Raw genomic sequence first — 21893 nt, 5'->3', positions numbered from 1 at the left:
GACCAAGACTCCTTTTTCCAGTAACAATAGGGTAGGAGAGAAGGGAGAAGGAGGAGCATATATGCTTGTATTGGCAGGATAGTACATCATAGTATTCCTCTATTTGCTCAACTTTGGGATACAAAATGTTTAGAAAGATCAGTGAACAATCAAGAGCTATATAGAAAAAAATTGTTTTGGAATATAGAGTAGCATAGGGAAGATTAGGGCTGTGTAGCATGTTTGGGGGTGGCATGAGGGCAGAAAGAAGCGTGACAGGGAGGGGAGGGAGACGAGACTGAGGGTGAGGAAGCTTAAGATGGGAACTAGAACTGACAATTGATCACCACTCTATTACTACAAAAATTACCTGTTGGGCTGCGGGCAGTGGCTGATGCCTGTAATCCCAGCACTTTGGGAGGCCGAGGTGGGTGGATCACCTGAGGTTGGGAGTTTAAGACCAGCCTGACCAACATGGAGTAACCCCATCTCTATTAAAAATACAAAATCAGTCGGGTGTGGTGGTGGGCGCCTGTGATCCCAGGTACTCGGGAGGCTGAAGCAGGAGAATTGCTTGAACCTGGGAGGCGGAGGTTGAGGTGAGCCGAGATCACGCCATTGCACTCGAGCCCAGGCAACAAGAACGAACACTGTCTCCTAAAAAAAATAAAATAAAATAAAAGGGAAATAGAACTGACAATTGATCACCACTCTATTACTATGAAAATTATCTATTAAAGATTCATTTAGCCCTCCAACTGGGCTCCCTGAGGATGGGGAGTAGTGGGTGCTAATCAGCTAATTTAATCAGCAACTTAATTGCAATTTTAATAACTGCCACTGATTGAATACTTATATATGTGTCAGTAATAGCACTCAAGTGTTCTAATGTCTTTAAAAATTTAAACTTCAAAGCTGGGCACAGTGGTGTGTACCTGTAGTTCTGGCTAGTTGGGAGACTAAGGCAGGAGGATGTCTTGAATCCAGGAGTTGCCTTGGCAACACAGCAAGACCTTGTCTCTTAAAAAAAATAAATTTCAACAAATCTGTGAAGTAAAATTTTAAACTTGTGGTGAAATATGAATAACATCAAATTTACCATTTTAACCATTTAAAATTGTACAGTTCTGGCCTGGCGCGGTGGCTCACCCATGTAATCCCAGCACTTTGGGCGGCCAAGGCAGGCAGATCACTTGAGGTCAGAAGTTCGTGACTAGCCTGGCCAACATGGTGAAACCCTGTCTCTACTAAAAATGCAAAAATTAGCAGAGCGTGGTGGCGGGTGCCTGTAGTCCCAGCTACTCAGGAGGCCGAGGCATGATAATCTCTTGAACCCAGGAGGCAGAGGTTACAGTGAGCCGAGATCACACCACTGCACTCCAGCCTGGGTGACAATATGAGACTCCATCTCAAAAAAAAAACAAAAAACAAAAAACAAAACAAAACAAAAAAAAGTTCTGTGGCATTAAATACAATCACATTATTGTACAACCATTAAGTAAAATCAATTTTTAAAATAGTTTTACTGATGATCAAACTTTGTATCAGATAGTTAAGTAATTTGACTATTAGTTGGTAGCAGAGATAATATTGAGCTCCATGTTTGTCTGACTTCAAATTCTGTGCTCATTTTCTATAGCATGTAGTCCTGCAACCTTTTGGAGGGAGATGAGATTCAAACAAGTGAAACAGGCTGGGCATAGTGGCTCATGCCTGTCATCCCAGCACTTTGGGAGGTCAAGGTGGGAGGAATCCCTTGAGGCCAGGAGTTTGATACCAGCCTGGGCAACATAGCAAGACCTTGTCTCTCAAAAAAAAAAATCAGCCGGGTGAGGCACGGTGGCTGACGCCTGTAATCCCAGCACTTTGGGAGACCGAGGCGGGCAGATTACGAGGTCAGCAGATCGAGATCATCCTGGCTAACACGGTGAAACCCTCTCTCCACTAAAAATACAAAAAATTAGCTGGGCATGGTGGCAGGCGCCTGTAGTCCCAGCTACTCAGGAGGCTGAGGCAGGAGAATGGTATGAACCCAGGAGGCGGAGGTTGCAGTGAGCAGAGATCGCACCACTGCACTCCAGCCTGGACAAGAGAGCAAGACTCCATCTCAAAAAAAAAAAAAATCAGCCCGGCGTTGTAGGGCATCCCTATAGTCCCAGCTACTCAGGAGGCTGAGGCAGGAGGATCACTTGAGCCCAGGAGTTCAAGGCTACAGTGAGCTATGATCATGCCACTGCTCTCCAGCCTAGGCAACAGAGCATGACTCTGTCTCTAAAATCCTTTTTTTTTTTTGAGACGAAGTCTTGCTCTGTTGCCCAGGCTGGAGTGCAGTGGTCTGATCTCGGCTCACTGTAACCTCCACCTCCCGGGTTCAAGTGATTCTCCCGCCTCAGCCTCCCGAGTAGCTGGGATTACAAGTGCCTGCCACCATGTCCAGCTAATTTTTGTATTTTTAGTAGAGACGGGTTTTTGCCATGTTGGCCAGGCAGGTCTTGAACTCTGACCTCAGGTGATCCACCCACCTCAGCCTCCCAAAGTGCTGGGATTACAGGTGTAAGCCACTGTGCCCGGCCTGTGTCTAAAAAACTTAAAATTAAAAAAAAAATGTAAAAATAAAATTTACATTAAAAAAATTTAAAAATTGACGTAATAAAATCACAGACTGTGTTAAATGCTAGGAAGGAAATAGAATGATGTGATGGTTACTAGATTGAAGGCATAAGAGATTACTTATGATGGGATTGCACAGAAGGCCACTTTGTGGAAATGACCTTTCAGCTGAAACCTTTGAGGGGAAAATATAAAGGCTTTGAAGTGAGAAGGAACGTGGCATGTTAGAGACAAAAAAAAAAAAAAAAAGAAAAAAAAGAAAAAGTCAGCTGAGCAAAGTGTGTAAGGGGCAAAGTGATAAGAGTCGAAGGTGGAGAAGTAGGCAGGCGCCAGATTATGCGACACTTTGTGGACCACAGTAAGGAGGATGCTAACCAGACTCTTACAAGGCCAGAGCATTAGAGATATACAGAGGAGGTACAAAGAATCTCAAAGTGGGGAAGAATGGCATAGAAAGTGGGTGAGTGTGACATTGAGAATGTCACATTTCTGAGAATGACTTTCATTTTAGTAATACTTACATTTAGGGACATTGTTAACCTATGGATGCAATCAGTGACAGGTGACTACTACACAGTAGTTTGTGATCCCTATAATATAGAGTCTCAGTATTATGTAATGAAGATGGGCTCCCAAAGTGCTGGAATTACAGGTGGTGAGCTAGATTTTATTATCCCTGTTTTGTAGATGAGAAAACCAAAGATCAGAGAAATTAAGAAACATGTTAAAGTCATCAGCTACTAAGTGGCTAGCCTAGTTGAAGGCAAATATTGGATTTTCCTTCCTTTGCCCTGGAGATGCCATGGGAAAATCTCATAAATCTCTATCTCTCTCCCTTTTTTTTTTGAGACAGAGTCCCACTCTGTCACCCAGGCTGGAGTACAGTGGGGTGATCTTGGCTCACTGCAACCTCCGCTTCCTGGGTTCAAGCAATTCTCCTGCCTCAGCCTCCTGAGTAGCTGGGATTACAGGCACACGCCACCATGCCTGGCTAATTTTTTTGTACTTTCAGTAGAGACGGGGTTTTGCCATGTTGGCCAGGCTGGTCTCAAACTCCTGACCTCGTGATCCGCCCGCCTCAGCCTCCCAAAGTGCTGAGATTACAGGCATGAACCACTACACCTGGCCCCTAAATCTCTTTTATGCCATTTGTAATGATTGAAAGTCCAGTCTAGCCTAAAGCAAAACTTTAATTTCATATCTAACTTAAAGCTTTTCCCCTGTCTCTAAGTCTCAGGCAGTTGAAAATTTGTGTTTGGTCTGCAGTTTCACTCTTTTCATTCTCCACCCTCTCATTCTGCTGTTTCTGGGTTTCCTCCAGGGTGGAGGAGGTTTTGGTGAAAGCAGAGAAGTAGGAGGTATTAAAAGAGGTCAAGGTCTCTTCTCTTACATGACTGATGACGTCAGAGGCAGAGACCCAGGTGCTGGTTCTTTCTCGTTGGGAGCATTTATGTATTCTTGTGTTCTTTGGAGGATCTACCTGTGGATCTCAAGACTCCCATCAGTGACTGCCTCCTGAAGTCCACACTTCCAGCAACTTATTTCTGGGTCTCCTTACACTAGCATACGGCCCTACTGAATAGGTTCCTTTAAGAAGGTCGTGGATGATCTACCTTTTCAGCATCCTCTTGGCTCATAAGAACCTTGCCATGTCAAACACAGGGAGTGGAAGCTACCCTATTGTTGCCTTTTCTCCCTGTCCTATTGTAGAGTGTGCCAGCCAGCTTCCCTAATTCAGAATTCTGCAGGCTAGAAGTGGGTGCCCATCTTCATGAATGTGCACACATGCCAAACTCCTCGAGAGACATGTCTAGTTCATCTCAAAACTTTCACCATGATGATCACACAGGGATGGGCTCATAAGTTTCCACAGTCAGCAAGACTCAGCAAGACTCACTAGCTTGGGAGAAAGATCTGGCAGACACTCCTAGTCTTTTACAGTGGGGGTCCCCAACCCTGGGCCAAGGACCACTACTGGTCAGTGGCCTGTTAGGAATCAGGCCTCACAGCAGGAGGTGAGCGGTTGGGGAGCCAGCATTACTGCCTGAGCTCCGCCCCCTGTCAGATCGGCTGCAGCATTATATTCTCATAGGAGGCAAACCCTATTGTGAACTGAGCATGCCAGGGATTTAGGTTGCCTGCTCCTTATGAGAATCTAATGCCTGATGATCTGAGGTGGAACAGTTTCATCCCAAAACCATCCCCCCTCCTCACATCCGTGGAAAAATTGTCTTCCACAAAACTGGTCCCTGGTGCCAAAAATGTTGGGGTCCACTGTTTTATAGTACTCCCTCTTTGTAGTGAGGCCAGCACTCTATCCTCTCCTATGATTTCTTCTAAAGCCTCCCACCTCAGCCTCCCAAGTAGCTGAGACTACAGGCGTGCGCCACCATGCCCGGATAATTTTTGTATTTTTAGTAGAGTCGGGGGTCTATGTTGCCCAGGCTGGTCTCAAACTCCTGGGCTCAAGCAATATGCCCACCTTGCTCTCCCAAAGTGCTGGGATTACAGGCATGAGCCACCACGCCTTGCTAGAAGCCATTTAATCCAACTCTCCATCAAAGTCATGAATCCTGTTTACAATAACCTGATGAGATGTCATCTACTTTTCACGTGAACACACCCAGGAATTAGGAAGGCATTCCCTAACCGGCAGCTCTTATCTCTCCCAATCACGATTTGAGCTTCACCAAATAACTCAAACCCCTGTTTCCTCACATATTAAAGGGGAGTAAATATGTGCTTTACAGAACATTGTTGGGAGAATAAAAGGAGATAGAGGAATATAAATGGCCTAATCAACTTACAGAGGAGGGTGTGCAATGTTAGTCCCCTTTTTGCGTCCTTTTATGGGACAGCACATTCCATTTTTGGATCGTCATCACCTAGAGAAAGGTCTTCCTTAATACTGAATTGTCTTTGTATCCTTTAAGCACCTTTCTTAAGTTTAACCCTAAGTGGCCTCATAGAATGTCATTTTTCCGTCCACACGACGTCTTCACTGATATCTGTGACTTTAGTTGAAGGGGCTGAAGATATTGGGAAGAATAATTCAATTTTTTCCTTCCTCCGTCCCTCCCTCCCTCCCTTCTTTCCTTCCTTTTTTTTTTTTCTTTGAGCTGGGGAGCTGGGTGAGGCTTCTGTGGATTCCCAAGAGGTATTTGTGGCGTGAATGGAGCAAAGGTGATGTTTCACTTCATCACGTCCAGCACTGTCCCAAGGTTAAATGGGCGCGTGAGGACAGTTTTCTCCGGTCCTGGCGGGTTTGCCCACCTGCCGGCCAGCGTTCTGCGGGAGTCAAGCCTGGAAAGCGTGTGTGCGGCGCACAGGCGTCAGACACTGGAATGCATTCGAATGGTGCTATTCTTTGCCACATAGCGAGCACTTTATAAGGTCACTTATCGTCCCGAATGAATGGTTAAATCGTGGAAGCCGCAAAGAAAGCCACGCAGCTTTGACTCAATACCTAGCCCGGTACTCAGGAACCCCTCTCAGGGGTGCGCGAGCGGGGCCGGAATCAAGAAGCCTCTTTTGGGGTGGGCGGGGACCGATCTAGAGCTCCCACTGCGGGGCACCGCCTCTTTTCCTCGCCGGCCGCCCGCTAGGAGGCGCTGGGGAGCTTGCAGCCCACCTGCGAGGCGGTCCCGCTCTCCCCACCCCTCAGCCCGCGCCCGGCGGAGAGACTACAACTCCCGGAGTGCTCTGAAAACGGAGCCGCGGGAGCTACAGGCGGAGGGACCCGAGGGCGGGCTTTCCGGGTGTGTGTTTCCGGCGTCGGCGGCCGCGGCCGGGGACGGTGTGAGAGCGGTAAGATGGCGGCGGCGGCGGTGGTGGAGTTCCAGAGAGCCCAGTCTCTGCTCAGCACCGACCGGGAGGCCTCCATCGACATCCTCCACTCCATCGGTAAAGGTCGCCGCGCCGCCTCCCCGGCCCCGCCGGCCCAGCTCGGCTTATGTCGGTCGGCGGCAGCGGAGAGGGGCCGGGCTAGCCGGCTCTGATGCTGCTGACTCACTGTGTGTGTGAGGGGGGCCGGGCCGGGGGCGCAGGCCGCTCGGAGCTCCCCAGAGCCTCCCAGGTCGCACTCTTGTGGGAGGGCTTGAGGCAATCCCCGGGTCCCCTCGCCGGCTGCTGACTCACGGGGGGCTCAGCGTAGGGTGGGAGAGTGGGCCGAGCCGGGCCCCCATCCCTCCCTAGCCGTGTCCCCGGCTCTGGCCCGCACGAGCTGGTCTGGGACCCGGAGCAGTGCCGGCCGGCGTGCTTGTCACGGACTGGTCCTAGAGTCTCTACTTGAAAGGCCTTGGCGAAACCAGCTCAGGACAGGCATTTCCCGCCGTTGTAATCAGCACAGCCTGCTCCGGGTGGGAGCGCGAGCGCTTGCTCTTCTCTGGGAGTTTCCTTCCACGGGACGCTGGGAGCTGCTACTCCTCAGCCCCACGGCAGAAAGCTCCACTAAGAGGAGGGTCTCTTTCAGAATGTGGGAAATTCAGGGGTGACACACACCTCAGATTGGCATTTGGTTTGTGGAGGTGGCCGAGACGCTCATCTGCTCTGTGTAGGGTGTAAGAGTGAGGTGTTGGAGCGGGACCGCCCGGCTAGAGGAGGTGACTAATCTTTCCAGACTCCCTGTAGGGGTTGGAAGTGAGTTAAGGGAGTTAGTTGTCAGCCGCGGAGTTCAGGGAATTCTTTGGAACGGGTCGGCTGCATGTTGCCGGAAAAATTAAAATTTCTTAACACTGTAATACGATGGTCTTAAACCTGCACACAACAGGAAAACTGAAATGGGAACCCCAGCCAGTCGCTTCCGGCAGCTTTCTGTTGGGATTCAAGTGTGAACAGAAATTTATAATGACAGAAGAAGACGTTAATGTTCTCTCATAAAAGATTCAGTTAGGGCTTGGACTAGCTCTTCACTGCACATGTAATGGAATCTTTGTAGTGTAGTTTGGGAAGATCTGAATTGGCTCAACAAGTAGTATGAGAATGCACCTGTATGTGGGACTTGCAAGATGTTGGCATTTGACTTAGTGTGTTGAATTTTGGTATTCCAGACCTGCACGGAGAAAGGACAATGACAAGATCTTGATACTTTATCATTGGGGATACTAGAGAAGGAGAGGAAGTGGGCGTCAAGTTGTATCTTTGGATGATATTGGTAAAAGGTGTTTCATTTTAAAAGTTCTGATCTTAGGTCAGTTACTTCTACGGAACCAGAGTCATCTCAATCACCGTTACATGGGTATTTTATTCTGAGTACACACTATTATTTAGAACTAATGTGAGGAGCATGAATTTTAATTGTCTGTGTCTAGTGTCTAATATTTTGTCTTTCATAAAGTAGAAATTACGTCAAATATTACAATTAGAGTATTTCCTGTTGGCCCACTATTCTAGGGGAGAGTTCCCTGAAAGCTTCACTGTTAGAGCAAGCTTGAGTCATGGTGGTTGACGGCCTTACTTTTTCTGGACTCCATCATGGTTTTTGTCAAGTCATGATGCTTTGTAAGAGTAGTAGTAACTAGTGATGATCACTACAAACTTGGAGAGGCTATTCCATGTTTGAATGTTAAAATAGTTATTAACTGTTGAAAATAGGACAGATAGCACAAAGTTATTTTAACAGACCTCAATGCATTAAAAAGCAGCAGTCTCTCCTAAGGGTAGCTGTGCAGGATCTGGGGCTTTGATAGAGTTGTTTTTCTTGAATGGCTTTATAGACCTGCTTATCCCTAACACACCCATCAGCTGAGGCTTTGCACAGACCTAAAGTTTATTGAAACGCTTTTGACTTACAGGCATCAGTAACTTGGTCAATTGATTTTAGTTTGTGGCATAAACGCACAGGCATGTTTAATATCTTCCCATAAGAAGATAGTGACTGGAACAGATCTTGGCACCATAAGTATGAAGGATTTGTTTTGTTTTAATTTCGCTTTAACCAAGTGACCACAACAGAAACTTAGTGTATGTAGGTAAGCAAAATTCTGCTGGGTAGAATGAAAAGGCACATTTAAAATCAAAGAGAAGAATCCTTTTTTTATGGTTTACATGGAGCATATTCTACGTACATATGATCTTTTTTTTTTTTCCTGGCTTAGAGTTTTTTTTTTTTAACTCTAGAATTTGTCTTTTGGTAAATATGTTTGAGTTTGTAATGGATCTTATGAGGGTGAAATTTCCCTCAGTCTTCATTTTTTGGTCAGAATTTTAAGAGGGTTTGCATTTTCCTCTCCCAGTGAAGCGTGACATTCAGGAAAACGATGAAGAGGCAGTGCAAGTCAAAGAGCAGAGCATCCTGGAACTGGGATCTCTCCTGGCAAAGACTGGACAAGCTGCAGGTAAGTGCTACACATGGATTGTACCTGAAATGCTCAGTGAAATTCCTGTCTTTTGTTGGAGTGAAGAATCATGGGACTGATCCACAAACTGAATTCAGCTTTATTTTCTTGGCAACTTGTTGAGCTTCAGTTTTTTAGCAGGCAATTAAGTGGCCTTTAAACTCACTTCTTTCATGGTAGTTTAGTTTTGCAAATGAGAGACAATCTTACTTTTGTTGGGATATAGTGATTTCTGATTTGTTTCTGGTTTTTGAATTCTCACTGTATTCCCTTACATAGAGGCAGCAACAGTCTTCAATAATTTCACTAAGCAACTCTGATGTATTTAAGATAGATAACAACTTTAAGCGCCTGATTTAAAAATGACAAAGGATTTTGTATCCAAGTGACTCACTGTCATTTTTTTTGATAGATTCAGAATGAGAATGAGTAAGGCATTAAATGGAGCCTTCCCAAGACTTCTCCATTCATACCTAGGACTTTGTGCACATCATTGCTCAAACATTCTAGTTGTAATTGAACCATTGACTGATTAGATTTGACATAATATTCTGATGATGGGTGTGTCCTTGGAATGAGAAGGGAGTCCTTTTGATCAGGAAGGACCTTTTACCGGTAAAGTGGTAATAGTATTTAGAGAGAAGTCTGTTTAAACTTAAATGGGTGATTTTTGTCAAGTTTAAAGTGAATTTAGAGCTCATTTGATTAGATTGGATTAAGATCTGGTAAGTGACCTCATGAATTATTTTCCCTAAAATTATGTTGTTCAAGAGAATGATGGGGGTTAGTTAGCACAACTTCTTCAACTTGAGAACTAAAGATTTTTTTTTCTTTTTCTTTTTTTTTTTTTTTGAGACGGGGTCTCGCTGTGTCACCTGGGTTGGAGTGCAGTGGTGCGATCTTGGCTCACTGCAACCTCCGCCTCCTGGGTTCAAGTGATTCTCCTGCCTCAGCCTCCGGAATAGCTGGAATTACAGGCACGCGCCACCAAGCCTGGCTAATTTTTGTATTTTTAATAGAGACGAGGTTTCACTGTGTTGATCAGGCTGGTCTTGAACTCCTGACCTCATGATCCACCCACCTCGGCCTCCCAAAGTGCTGGGATTCCAGGCGTGAGCCATTGTGCCCGGCCAGTGATTTTTTTCAATTAAAGATAACTAACTTATTAATTATTAGGCTCAGTCTATAGAGCTGAATAAAGATGTATGAAATTGTGAGGATGTATTTACATGGGCCTTATATCTTACTTAAAACATCATTAAGTAGCTATAAAAAGAACCAACCATCCATAATGGTTTTTGAGTGCTGTGAACTCTTTTTTTTTTTTTTAATTATTATTTTTTTTGAGACAGAGTTTTGCTCTCGTTGCCCAGGCTGGAGTGCAAATGGTGCGATCTCGGCTCACTGCAACCTCTGCCTCCCAGGTTCAAGCGATTCTACTATCTCAGCCTCCCGAGTAGCTGGGATTGCCAGCATGCACCACTATGCCCGGCTAATTTTGTATTTTTTTTTTTAGTAGAGGCGAGGTTTCACCATGTTGGTCAGGCTGGTCTTGAACTCCTGACCTCAGGTGATCTACCTGCCTTGGCCTCCCAAAATGATGGGATTACAGGTGTGAGCCACTGCACCTGGCCAAGTGGTTACTCTTTTAAACACATACATGGTTTAACTTAATTGAATCCTCGAAACAACTTGAAGTAGGTACTGTTACCATTTTACACATGAGGATACTGAGCACAGAAAAATTAAATAACTTACCAAAGCTCATTCAACTAATAACTGGTAGACCTAGGATTTGAACTCATGTAGTCTTACTTCAGAACCCATATAGCCACATGACATCATGGTTATTGCTTTCCTATAACTGTCTACTTAAATGAATTATCATGGTGGGTGGTGTCTTTTCATCTTAGGCTGACTTCCTTCCTATTTAACATACATAAGGATTCCACTTGTCTGTCAGTTAATTTGAGCTTGGGGGGGTTCCAAAACAGTTTTGATAATTACTCCATGCAAAATATAATAAGGTAATTTTTCTGAATTATAAAGCCAACTGAAGTGATGTGAAAATTGTTTTTGTTGTTAGCCAGGCGTGGTGGCTCATGCCTGTAATCCCAGCACTTTGGTAGGCTGAGGTAGGAGGATCCCTTGAGCCCAGGAATTTGAGACCAGCTCTGGCAACATAGTGAGACCCTGTCTCTACAAAAAATAGAAAAATTAGCTGGGTGTGGTGTTATGTGCCTGTAGTCCCAGCTACTCTGGAGGCTGAGGTGGGAGGATTGCTTGAGCCGAGGAGGCTGAGGCTGTAGTGAGCTATGGTCACACTGCTATGCTCTAGCCTGGGTGACAGAGCAAGACCCTGTCTCAAAAAAAGATTTTTTTGTTGTTGAAATATCCAAATTTCTACTTTCCTCCAGTGGCATGAATTAAGAACAGTGTGTGGTATATAGTCAACACTTCAGTAATTTTCATCCAAAAATGTTACTGTTTTGCTTGAAATTCCTATTTTATATGTATTCTCCCCTTATTTCTTGCCCTTCCTGCCTTGTGACCTGAGAAGTTTAGAAGTGTACTGCTAAAGCTATTGGAATTTAATAGATGAATTATAAGAACTTTCAAAAACATTTCCATGTTACTTATTGTTTTCTAAGAAAGTTTGATGAGTATAGGTATACACAATGGGAACTCTAAGGAAGTGTTGAGGCCTACATGTATTTAGCTGTTTTTGCTATTAATGATACGTTTGTATTGTTTGCTCCTGAGAACAGAAAATATGTCTGTTCCATTAATGTTCAGTTTTTTTATGCATTTAATAAATGCATAGCATTGTGCTAAGTATTCTACTCAAAAATTTAAGATAGGATCCCTGGCCAACAAAAATCACTTGGTGATTACCAAATAAAACAATGTCTGATGTGTAATTGTGATTGCAAGTAGTGTTAGTAGTGTTGAGCATCATCAGACATGATGCCTTGGCTCAGGATTTCATAGCCTAAAACTTTTAAAAGGAATCTGTTGAGTTCTGTGAGGTCCTGCCTCAGGCTCCCAAGTGGCTGGAACTACAGGCGCCCACCACCACCCCCGGTTAATTTTTGTATTTTTAGTAGAGGCGGAGTTTCATCATGTTGTCCAGGCTGATCTTGGGCTCCTGACCTCAAATGATCCACCCACCTCAGCCTTTCAAAGTGTTGTGATTATAGGCATGAGCCACTGTGCCTGGCCTTTTTTTTTTTGAGACCGAGTTTCATTCTGTTGCCCAGGCTGGAGTGCGGTGGTGTGATCTCGGCTCGCTGCAACTTCTGCCTCCTGGGTTCAAGCAATTCTCGGGCCTCAGCCTCCCCAAGTAGCTGGGACTACAGGTGTGAGCCACCATGTTCGGCTAATTTTTTTTTTTTTTTTTTCTTTTAGTAGAGACGAGGTTTCACCATGTTGGCCAGGATGGTCTTGGACTCCTGACCTCAGGTGATCCACCCGCCTTGGCCTCCCAAAGTGCTGGGATTCCAGGTGTGAGCCACCGCGCCCAGCCAAGTTCTGTGAGGTTCTGACAAGGAAAATCTGGTCATATAATTACAGATAATCCCAGTAAGAATAGGAGGAAGTCAGTATGATTTTATGGGACTTAAAAAAAAATTAACTCAGTATGTATGAAAGTGGAAGGAAACAGGAAATACAAACAAGAATGAATATAAAACAGTAGTAGACTAAAACAGATGATGAACTGAGTCTGAAAAATGCAGGTGGGCACAGTGGCTCACACCTGTAATCCCAGGACTTTGGGAAGCTGAGGTGGGAGGATTGCTTGAAGCCAGGAGTTATGTGGACCAGTTTGGACCACACAGCAAAGACCCTATCTCTGTTAAAAATTTTTTTTTTTTAAAGCAGCATGGGTAACATAAGGAGACCCCATATCTACAAAAAAAATCAAAAAATTGATTGGGTGTGGTGGTGCGTGCCTGTGTCCAAGGTACTTGGGAAACAGAGGCAGGAGGATCACTTGAGCCTGGGAAGTCAAGGCTGCAGTGAGCCACAATTGTGCCATTGTACTACAGCCTGGGTGACTGAGTGAGGCTCTTTCTCAAAAAAAAAAAAAAAAAAAAAAAAGAAAAAAGAAAAAGAAATGCAGGGGGACAACTAAGAGATCACTTGCTTCTCTCTTGGCGTAAGAAGGATAACACTCAGTGCTTAGAGAAAATATTGTAATGCTAGCAGGTGTTAGAAAGGCAGACTGCTTAGCTCATATTTCACTTCTGCCTTTTCTAGGAAGGAAAATGATTTTCAAACTGCAAAAGATAGAAATAACAGCAGAAAGAGATAATTAATGGTAGGTGAGAGAAGACAGAGCAGATAGTCTCTGTAAATAAGTTCAGGTCTCTAGGCTCTAACAGTTTCTTTTATTATCAAAAAAATAGTTTTAGCAGATATAACTATAGAGCCATATATTATTCTGAGAAAAATCATGGAGAGGTATAAGGAAGCTGAGGCAAATGTTATCCTGCCTTTCAAGAGGATAATGCAAAGAATAGATGTATTCACTGTGAGCTGCACATTGAAATAAAGAAATTAAAAATAAAGAGTAGACGCTATACATGGTCATCAGTGGTAGAGTTCTGGGACAGATTATTTGATAAGGAGATAGTAATCTCTTAAAAAACAGTGGATTTATTGTGAACAGATTATTCCAAATTCACCTTAGTTCTCTCTGTTTTGTTTTGTTTTTTTTGAGACAGAGTCTCACTTTGTCACCCAAGCTGGAGTGCAGTGGCACAACCTTGGCTCACTGCAGCCTCGACCTCCTGGGCTCAAGCAATGCTCTTGCCTCAGCCCGCCAAGTAACTGGGACTACAGGCCTTCACCACCATGCCTGGCTAATTTTTGTAGAGAGGGGGTTTCGCCGTATTGCCCAGGCTGGTCTTAAACTCCTGGGCTCAAGCAGTCTGCCCGTCTTGGCCTTCCAAAGTGCTAGGATTATAGGTGTGAGCCACTGCACCCAGCCTAGTTCTCTTTTTGGTTAGCTTTATCAGACCCATAGATTTTCAGGGGTCTGCATGCCACCTGTTTTTGTAAATAAAGTTTTATTGGAACAAAGCCACGCCCATTTGTTTCCACATTGTGTGTGACTGGCTGAGTTCAGGACCTGCTACTAAGACCATATAATCTGCGAAACCAAAAAAATTTACTATCTGGCTCTTCACAGAAAAAGTTCGCCAGCCTCTGGATTAGAGGAATGATATAGACTGCATATCTGATGTAAGCAGGGTAGTTGAACATTTGCCATAATATTAATATCACAGGTACAGGTTATGAATTTACAATGGGCTGAATAACTGTATCCAAAACATGTTAATAAATGGATGATTTGTCAACCTGAAGGGAAGTCTTCAGGCATTGTGTCATGAGGATCTGTCCTTGTTTTTCTGGTCAGCATCTGGAATCATGGTTAAAGCCATTTCAGAAGGGATGCTTATTTTTGTAGATGACTCAGTACAGTTAGAAGACAGAATTAAAATTCACAGTTATTGCCAAAGCCAGGAAGATTAAATTCAGTTGCGATAAGGATTAAGTTATATACTTAAAGTATTTTTCAAAACAGAGGAAGTTGGGGGAATTACCTGTTTTGACAGTAGTCTATTAAAAAGAACTTTAATGGGCTCAGTCTGAACAAAGAGAGGTGTTAGAAAAAGCAAAACATGCTATCTTGTGTTACATATCATGGCCAGATCAAGAGAATTAAATTGCCTCCTGGTCTACTGTCAGACCCTACCTGGAGCAATTGTTTTCATTTCTGGGTACCACAAAATACCACAAGTAGTACCTTTACAAAGTAGAGTTTGTTCAGAGGAGAGCAACTAAGTTACCTAGAAACAAGGACTTCGGAGGAACAGTTGAAATAGCCAAAGATGTTAAGCTTGGATAAAGGGAAAATTAGGGAAATGTAAATGATAATTATCTTTAAGTATTTAAAGCCATGTGAAAGAAGGTATAGATTTGTGTTTTGTGTTTCAAAAAGGAATAATTTGTTTTGGCCAACATTGGAATAGGCTGCTTTGTGAACATTTCTGTGACTAGAAATCATTCAGAATTGTTCAGGCACAGGAGGAAATTCTGTGGGAGAAGGGACATTGCTTCAGACTACTTTTAAAAAGCTATCATTACATAATATAATTGAAATAAATGCAAAAGGAATTTGAGGGGGAGAATCACTGTAGACTGGAGTTACATGGAAAACTCAATAGGACTTCAGATGGACCTAAAAGGATATATAAGATTTATATAGACTGAGAAGATGGCAAGACATTTCAGATGGGATTATGGCATTAGTGCCTCTTGAAAGCAGGAGTATATACTGTAGTCTTGTGCAGAGGTGAATGAGGTGGCAGAATGGCAAAAAGTTTTAAACATTGGGAATCAAAGGTCATTACTGGGGAGTGAAGGGAAAAGATGAACTTTTCTACTCTATATCAAGTTCTTAAGTACCGGACACAGTCCCATGCATTCTCTGACTATTCAGGCAGATGAAGATTTCAGGGCCTTGAATTAGCATTCTCTGGAGGGTGAGGTTTGCTTGCCCTGAATTAGAGTTCTCAGGAGGGTGAGTCTGCAATTGGAGAATATTAAAGAGGCAGTGGCACTAAAGTAATTTTAACCTACATTCCAAAATACCTCCTTAGTTGTTTAGTTGAACCATTCTCTAATTTTTACTATTTGACAAAGCATATCTCTAGTTTATTGTTTCAAAAGATGTTTCTTTAGAGTTCATATACTGCCCTCTTCTATATAGTGGGGGAAAAGCTCTATGATGGATCCCTTTTTTGGTCATAGTTTAAGACTTAGGTTTTGAAGATTAATGAGGAATTTAAAAGAGATATAGCAGCACTTTAAGGGCAAAACACTCTTCTATGTGAAAAGTTTATTCAGAAGAGTGCCAGGGAAGTGACAATGCAGAAAGGCTAAACTGGGGAGCACTGCAGAAAGACAGGAAAAAGGAATCTGGAGTAGAAAATCTCTGTCTAAGGGGAACAGCTGAAGCAGACTTGGAAGTTAGAAAAAAATTACTTCTATGACCTGATCATATTTATTGGTTGTGAGGAAGTAATTTTGTGAAGGTGGCAGGGACACAGCATATTTCATGTTCTAGAAAGCTGGTTTTTGAGATTATGAATACTTTGCTGTTTATCTTTCATTAAGATGGATAAATGAAGCAGAGACATGAGCTTTTCCTGCAACTTCATAGTGATCCAGTGGCTGAGTAGGGAACAGAATGCAAATTTGGTATATGACGTTAACTTATTTTTGCTATTCTGCTATTTGCTAGGAATGCTTTAAACTCCTAGTAAGTTTCACTTAGACTGATTCCAGTGATGTAAGTACTGATTTTTATGACGTTGGGTCAGTTTCTTAAGTGGGTAGTTTGTCTCAAATGTTGATGTTTACTTCTCTTTTTGAATTGCCTTTCATACAGAGCTTGGAGGACTCCTGAAGTATGTACGACCCTTCTTGAATTCCATCAGCAAGGCTAAAGCAGCTCGCCTGGTCCGATCTCTTCTTGATCTGTTTCTTGATATGGAAGCAGCTACAGGGCAGGAGGTAAGTGATATTAATGACAGAAAGTAGACAATATGGAGAAAAGTTTGTTTCCATGAAAGAAATGCCTACCTGCACTTTAGTACTAATGTGGAAGGGAAAACTGGGAGGACAGCGCAGGACTTATCATGTCAGTTTCTCTTTGTTACAGGGCATTTGATACTTTGGGTCTGTTCCATGCTTTGCTTTGTAAGTGGAGATTGTCAGTGGTCCCTGGAATCCTCATTACATCAGGGTCACAAACTGATTCTTGTCTTTGAGGTATTGTATTGCCACACCTTTGTAATGTTTTCTGTGTCTGTGGTACCTTTCATCTTGTGTCACAAAGCTCCTTCTGAGCACTAATTAAGTCTTGTGGTATTCCTTCTTAGCATGTTTTGTACTGCATATATGCCTTTATTGAGGGGTGAGCATCCATCCATTTGTGTCTCATTGTGCAGAAGTGACTCTGGTGTTCCTGTATGTGTCCCACAAGTTCAGACTAGACCCTGAGCTGTATTAAAGAGTGCTTCTCAGTAATCACTGAATCTTCCAACCTTCTCAAAGATAACTGTATTTTCTGCAATTCAGGAAGAGACACATACCAAAATTAAACATCATTCTGTAAAAAGTGGCAGATTGAAGCAGGGTATATTGTCATTGCTTGAATCTGTTTGTAGGAAAAATATAGTTGTTTTTCTCATGGATATATTGATCAGTACTCATTGAGTGCCTGCTACGTGTTAGGCACTGTTTTAGGTATTGGGGATACAGTTGTAAAAACACAGTCACTGTTGTCATGAGGATTATTTTTTAACGGGGAACGCAGGCAATAAACAAATGTAAAATGTCAGATAATATAAGGGCAGAATTGCTAGTTGGTTATGTGTGTGATTGTTTGCTGTAGCCTCTGTGGGCGTGAAAGGTATGAAAGGCCATAGTAGCATATTGAATAAATGGGAATTTCAGAAACCTAGGACACATGGATCCTACTTTGGAATCATACCTTTTGTAAAATCTGGCTTTAATGATTCTTTGAATCCTAATTTAAACACTATATACTAACTTTATTTGTAGCAAATTCATTTGTAGAGCAGTCTTCAGATTTATGTCTCTGGCAAAACTGTTTGATGATAGTATATAAAAAGTTAGATGGCTATTTTGAATTAAAGTGTCAGTTATTTTAATGAAAAAATTAAAAGTTATTTAGGGTATTAGTCTTATCTAACTTTTTTTTAAAATTGTACTTTAAAAAACTCATGAGGCCGGGCGCGGTGGCTCACGCCTGTAATCCCAGCACTTTGGGAGGCCAAGGCAGGTGGATCACGAGGTCAGGAGATTGAGACCATCCTGGCTAACATGATGAAACCCCGTTTCTACTAAAAATAAAAAAAAAATTAGCCAGGTGTGGTGGTGGGCGCCTGTAGTCCCAGCTACTTGGGAGGCTGAGGCAGGAGAATGGCGTGAACCCGGGAGGCGGAGCTTGCAGTGAGCCGAGATCACGCCATTGCACTCCAGCCTGGGTGACAGAGCGAGACTCTGTCTCAAAAAAAAAAAACAAAACTCATGAAAGTGGTACCATTCTTTGTTTGAAATAGAGTACCTTAAAATAGACTGATCAGTAAATGTTAATTTGAAACTGACTGATAAATGTTACTTGGAAGTTTTTGGGCAGAAAAGTTAATTATGGAAGCTGCTCCTTTTTGCACACTGAAGTTTCTGAAATTATCCATCCCCATAACCTAGAGCTCACTCAGCGGATAGAACGGCATTTATTTTTTTTTATTGGCGACAGAGTTTCACTCTTGTTGCCCAGGCTGGAGTGCAATGGCGTGATCTTGGCTCACTGCAACCCCCGCCTCCCGGGTTCAAGGGATTCTCCTGCCTCAGCCTTCTGAGTAGCTGGGACTACAAGCATGCATCACCATGCCCGGCTATTTTTTTTTTTTGAGACGGAGTCTCGCTCTGTCGCCCAGGCTGGAGTGCAGTGGCACGATCTCGGCTCACTGCAAGCTCCGCCTCCTGGATTCACAGGATTCTCCTGCCTCAGCCTCCCCAGTAGCTGGGACTACAGGCGCCCGCCACCACGCCTGGCTAAGTTTTTGTAATTTTTTAGTAGAGATGGGGTTTCACAGTGTTAGTCAGGATGGTCTTGATCTCCTGACCTCGTGATCCGCCTGCCTCGGCCTCCCAAAATGCTGGGATTACCGGCGTGAGCCACCGTGCCCGGCCCTAATTTTGTATTTTTAGTAGAGACGGGGTTTCACCATGTTGGTCAGGCTGGTTTTGAACTCCTGACCTCAGGTGATCCACCCACCTTGGCCTCCCAAAGTGCTGGGATTACAGGCGTGAGCCACTGCGCCTGACTTGCATTTATTTAATGATCATTTTTCCTATTCCTTTGTGGAAATCCCTTCGAGTGCTCTGCTATAGTTCGCTAGTAGGATTTCCTGGCCTTTGTCATATGGCTTCCTGACTGGTTAGGTGCTCCCTTAACTGTGGTTATATGTTGTCATTACATTTATATAAAGTATCATTGCACATTACATTTATATAAAGTAAAGACCTTTTTTCCTTAGGGTGAAAGGAAACACTTTTAGGCATTGTATCGTTTTATCATCAGTGTCATTTTACTTTTTAGTAAAGGCTGTTTTTGTTTTCATTTTTTGAGACAGCCTTGCTCTGTTGCCCAGGCTGGAGTGCAGTGGCACAATCTTGGCTCACTGCAGCCTCAACCTCCTGGAGTCAAGTGATCCTCTTGCTTCAGCCTCCTGAGTAGCTGGAACTACAGGCGTGTACCACCACACTCAGCTAATTTTTGTATTTTTGTAGAGATGAGGTTTTGCCATGTTGCCCAGGCTGGTCTTGAACTCCTAGTCTCAAATGATCTGCCTGCCTTGCCCTTCCAAGTCCTGGGATTACAGGCGTGCAGCACTACGCCCGGCTAAGGCTGATTTTTTTGATGGTTAGCAGCTTTGCTTTTATCATGAACCAGAGTCTTATTCCACTAAGTAGGACTTCTTTTGGTAATTTTTGTGGATTATAGGTTATTTGCTTGTTTTGGAGCAAATTGTGAATCATCCAGACTGTCTCACCTGCACCTCAAACTCAATATGGGCAACCTCAACATCCAGCCATTTGTTAAATTTTGTCAATTCAGCTTTCTTCATTGTCTGCTTCTCCACCTCTTTTGTATTTGTTCTCTCTCTCTCTCTTTTTTTTTTTTTTCCCGAGATGGAGTCTTGCTCTGTCACCCAGGCTGGAGTGCAGTGTTGCGATCTTGGCTCACTGCAACCTCTGCCTCCTGGGTTCAAGCAATTCTCCTGCCTCAGCCTCCCAAGTAGCTGGGATTACAGGTGCCCGCCACTGCACCTGGCTAATTTTTGTATTTTTAGTAGAGACGGAGTTTCACCATGTTGGCCAGGCTGGTCTCGAACTCCTGACCTTGTGATCTGCCGGCCTCAGCTTCCCAGAGTACTGGGATTATAGGCGTGAGCTACTGCGCCCAGCCGTGTTCTCTCTTTACAACTACCATCTAGTTTGGTTCTTAATTATTTTTTACTTGGACTACTGTAAAAGCCTCATTCCATCATTGTCAGAGATACCTTACCAAATAGCCCTCTGATAATTTTATTCCTCTCCCTCTTCTCCCACAACTCAAACCTTCAGTGGCTTTCCATTGCCTGCAGAATTAGATAATTAATGGTTTTCTATAATACAACCTACTGCAACCTACTGCAGTAGTCTAATCTCCCAGGACTCTACTAAGCGTATCAAATATGTCAGCCATGTTGGATCCCTGGCTGTTTGCTGAACAAGCCTGTGTAACCCTCATGCTGTACCTTTCTCTTCCATAGTCTTATCTCAAGTTCTACCTCCTCTGAACTCTTTCCTTCCTGACTTTAATGTGGTTTTAACTCTTTCAGTGACTCACATTGTATTTTGTACATGCTCTATTTCTGAGTATTCTGCCTTGTATGACAGTTGCTTTACACTTGCCTTGTCTCCTTTACTGTAATACAATCTCACTCAGGTGAAGCACTGTGTGCCTTGCAGTACCACAGAGCCTTCCTCATTCCCAGTACAGTTCAAATTCCTTAACCATGGCTACCTCTGACCACATCCACTATACTAGTCTCCTTTTACTTTCTTTACAGCTGTAATTACTGGCCTTATTGCCTTATGCTTCAAACTGTCTGGGGTTGGGACATTTGTATACATATGGATTGCTGTCAGCTTGATCTTAATAGGATTTTTTTTCTTTACACTGTTTCAAGTCTTGCTCACATCTTACCTCCTCAGAGACTTTCCTTGATCACCCTATCTTTGTTTCCTTTTTAAAAATATTTATTTTTTACAAAAATTAGCCAGGTGTGGTGGTGCATGCCTGTAATACCAGGTACTCAGGTGGCTGAGGCACAAGAATCACTTGAATCCAGGAGGTAGAGGTTCCAGTGAGCCAAGATCGTGCCACTGCACTCCAGCCTGGGCAAGAGTAAGAAGAGTGAGACTCTGTCTCAAAAAAAAAAAAAAAAAAAAAAAATATATATATATATATATATATTTTGCTTATATACTCTTAAGTTGTATCCCTAGCACTTAGAGTACTTTGGCTTGAAGAAGCTGCATACCTATTTGTCGAAGGAATGTATAGACTGTGCCTGTGCCTTCCCTATGGTAGATGTGCAGTGGTATGCTCACAGCTCACTGCAGCCTCAACTTCCTGGGCTCAGGTGATTCTCCCACCTCAGCCTCCCAAATAACTGGGACTACAGGTACACACCACGACGCCTGGCTAATTTTGTTTGTTTGTTTGTTTGTATTTTTAGTAGAGATGGGATTTTGCTATGTTGCTCAGGCTGGTCTCAAACTTCTGGGCTCAAGTGATCCTCTGGACTCGGCCTCCCAAAGTGCTGGGATTACAGATGTGAGACACCATGCCCAGCCAGGGAATACTTTGTTGAATTAAGATCTGAGTTTATTGAATTGAAATGTAAGCATGGGGTGTTGTTACTACATTCGTTTAGGTAACTCAAGGTCTCTGACTTGGGGAAATAGGATATAATTTTTATTCTTAGTTCTTTTTTCTTTTTGAGATGGAGTCTTACTCTGTCTCCCAGGCTGGAGTGCAGTCGTGTGATCTTGGCTCACTACAACTTCTGCCTCCCGGGTTCAAGTGATTCTCCTGCCTTAGCCTCCTGAGTAGCTGGGATTATAGGTGCACGCCACCACACCTAGCTAATTTTTATATTTTTAGTAGAGATGGGCTTTTGCCATGTTGGCCAGGGTGGTCTTGAACTTCTGACCTCAGGTGATCCGCCTGTCTCGGCCTCCCAAAGTGCCTGGTTTATAGGTGTGAGCCGCCACACCCGGCCTTGTTCTTAGTTCTTTTAAAATTTTTTGACTGGG

The 21893-nt window shown here is 43.4% G+C and overlaps 1 protein-coding gene across 2 annotated transcripts in view; it reads left to right on the top strand.

The window, feature by feature from the left end:
• Nucleotides 1-6062: 6062 nt before the first annotated feature.
• Nucleotides 6063-21893, top strand: part of PSMD11 (proteasome 26S subunit, non-ATPase 11) — a 39247-nt gene continuing 23416 nt past the window's right edge. Inside the window, exons 1-3 of one of the 2 annotated variants that reach the window (XM_004041963.5) lie at nucleotides 6063-6492; nucleotides 8823-8924; nucleotides 16384-16508. In XM_004041963.5, coding sequence (XP_004042011.1) covers nucleotides 6402-6492; nucleotides 8823-8924; nucleotides 16384-16508 — 318 coding nt within the window. In that variant the 5' untranslated portion in view covers nucleotides 6063-6401. The remainder of the gene's footprint in view (nucleotides 6493-8822; nucleotides 8925-16383; nucleotides 16509-21893) is intronic. The other variant, XM_019027479.4, reaches the window with a different exon arrangement.

Source organism: Gorilla gorilla, chromosome 4 (genome assembly GCF_029281585.2).
Source record: "Gorilla gorilla gorilla isolate KB3781 chromosome 4, NHGRI_mGorGor1-v2.1_pri, whole genome shotgun sequence".
In the NCBI taxonomy this organism is placed as follows: Eukaryota; Metazoa; Chordata; class Mammalia; order Primates; family Hominidae; genus Gorilla; species Gorilla gorilla.
This window is presented reverse-complemented; position numbering and strand designations above follow the sequence as displayed.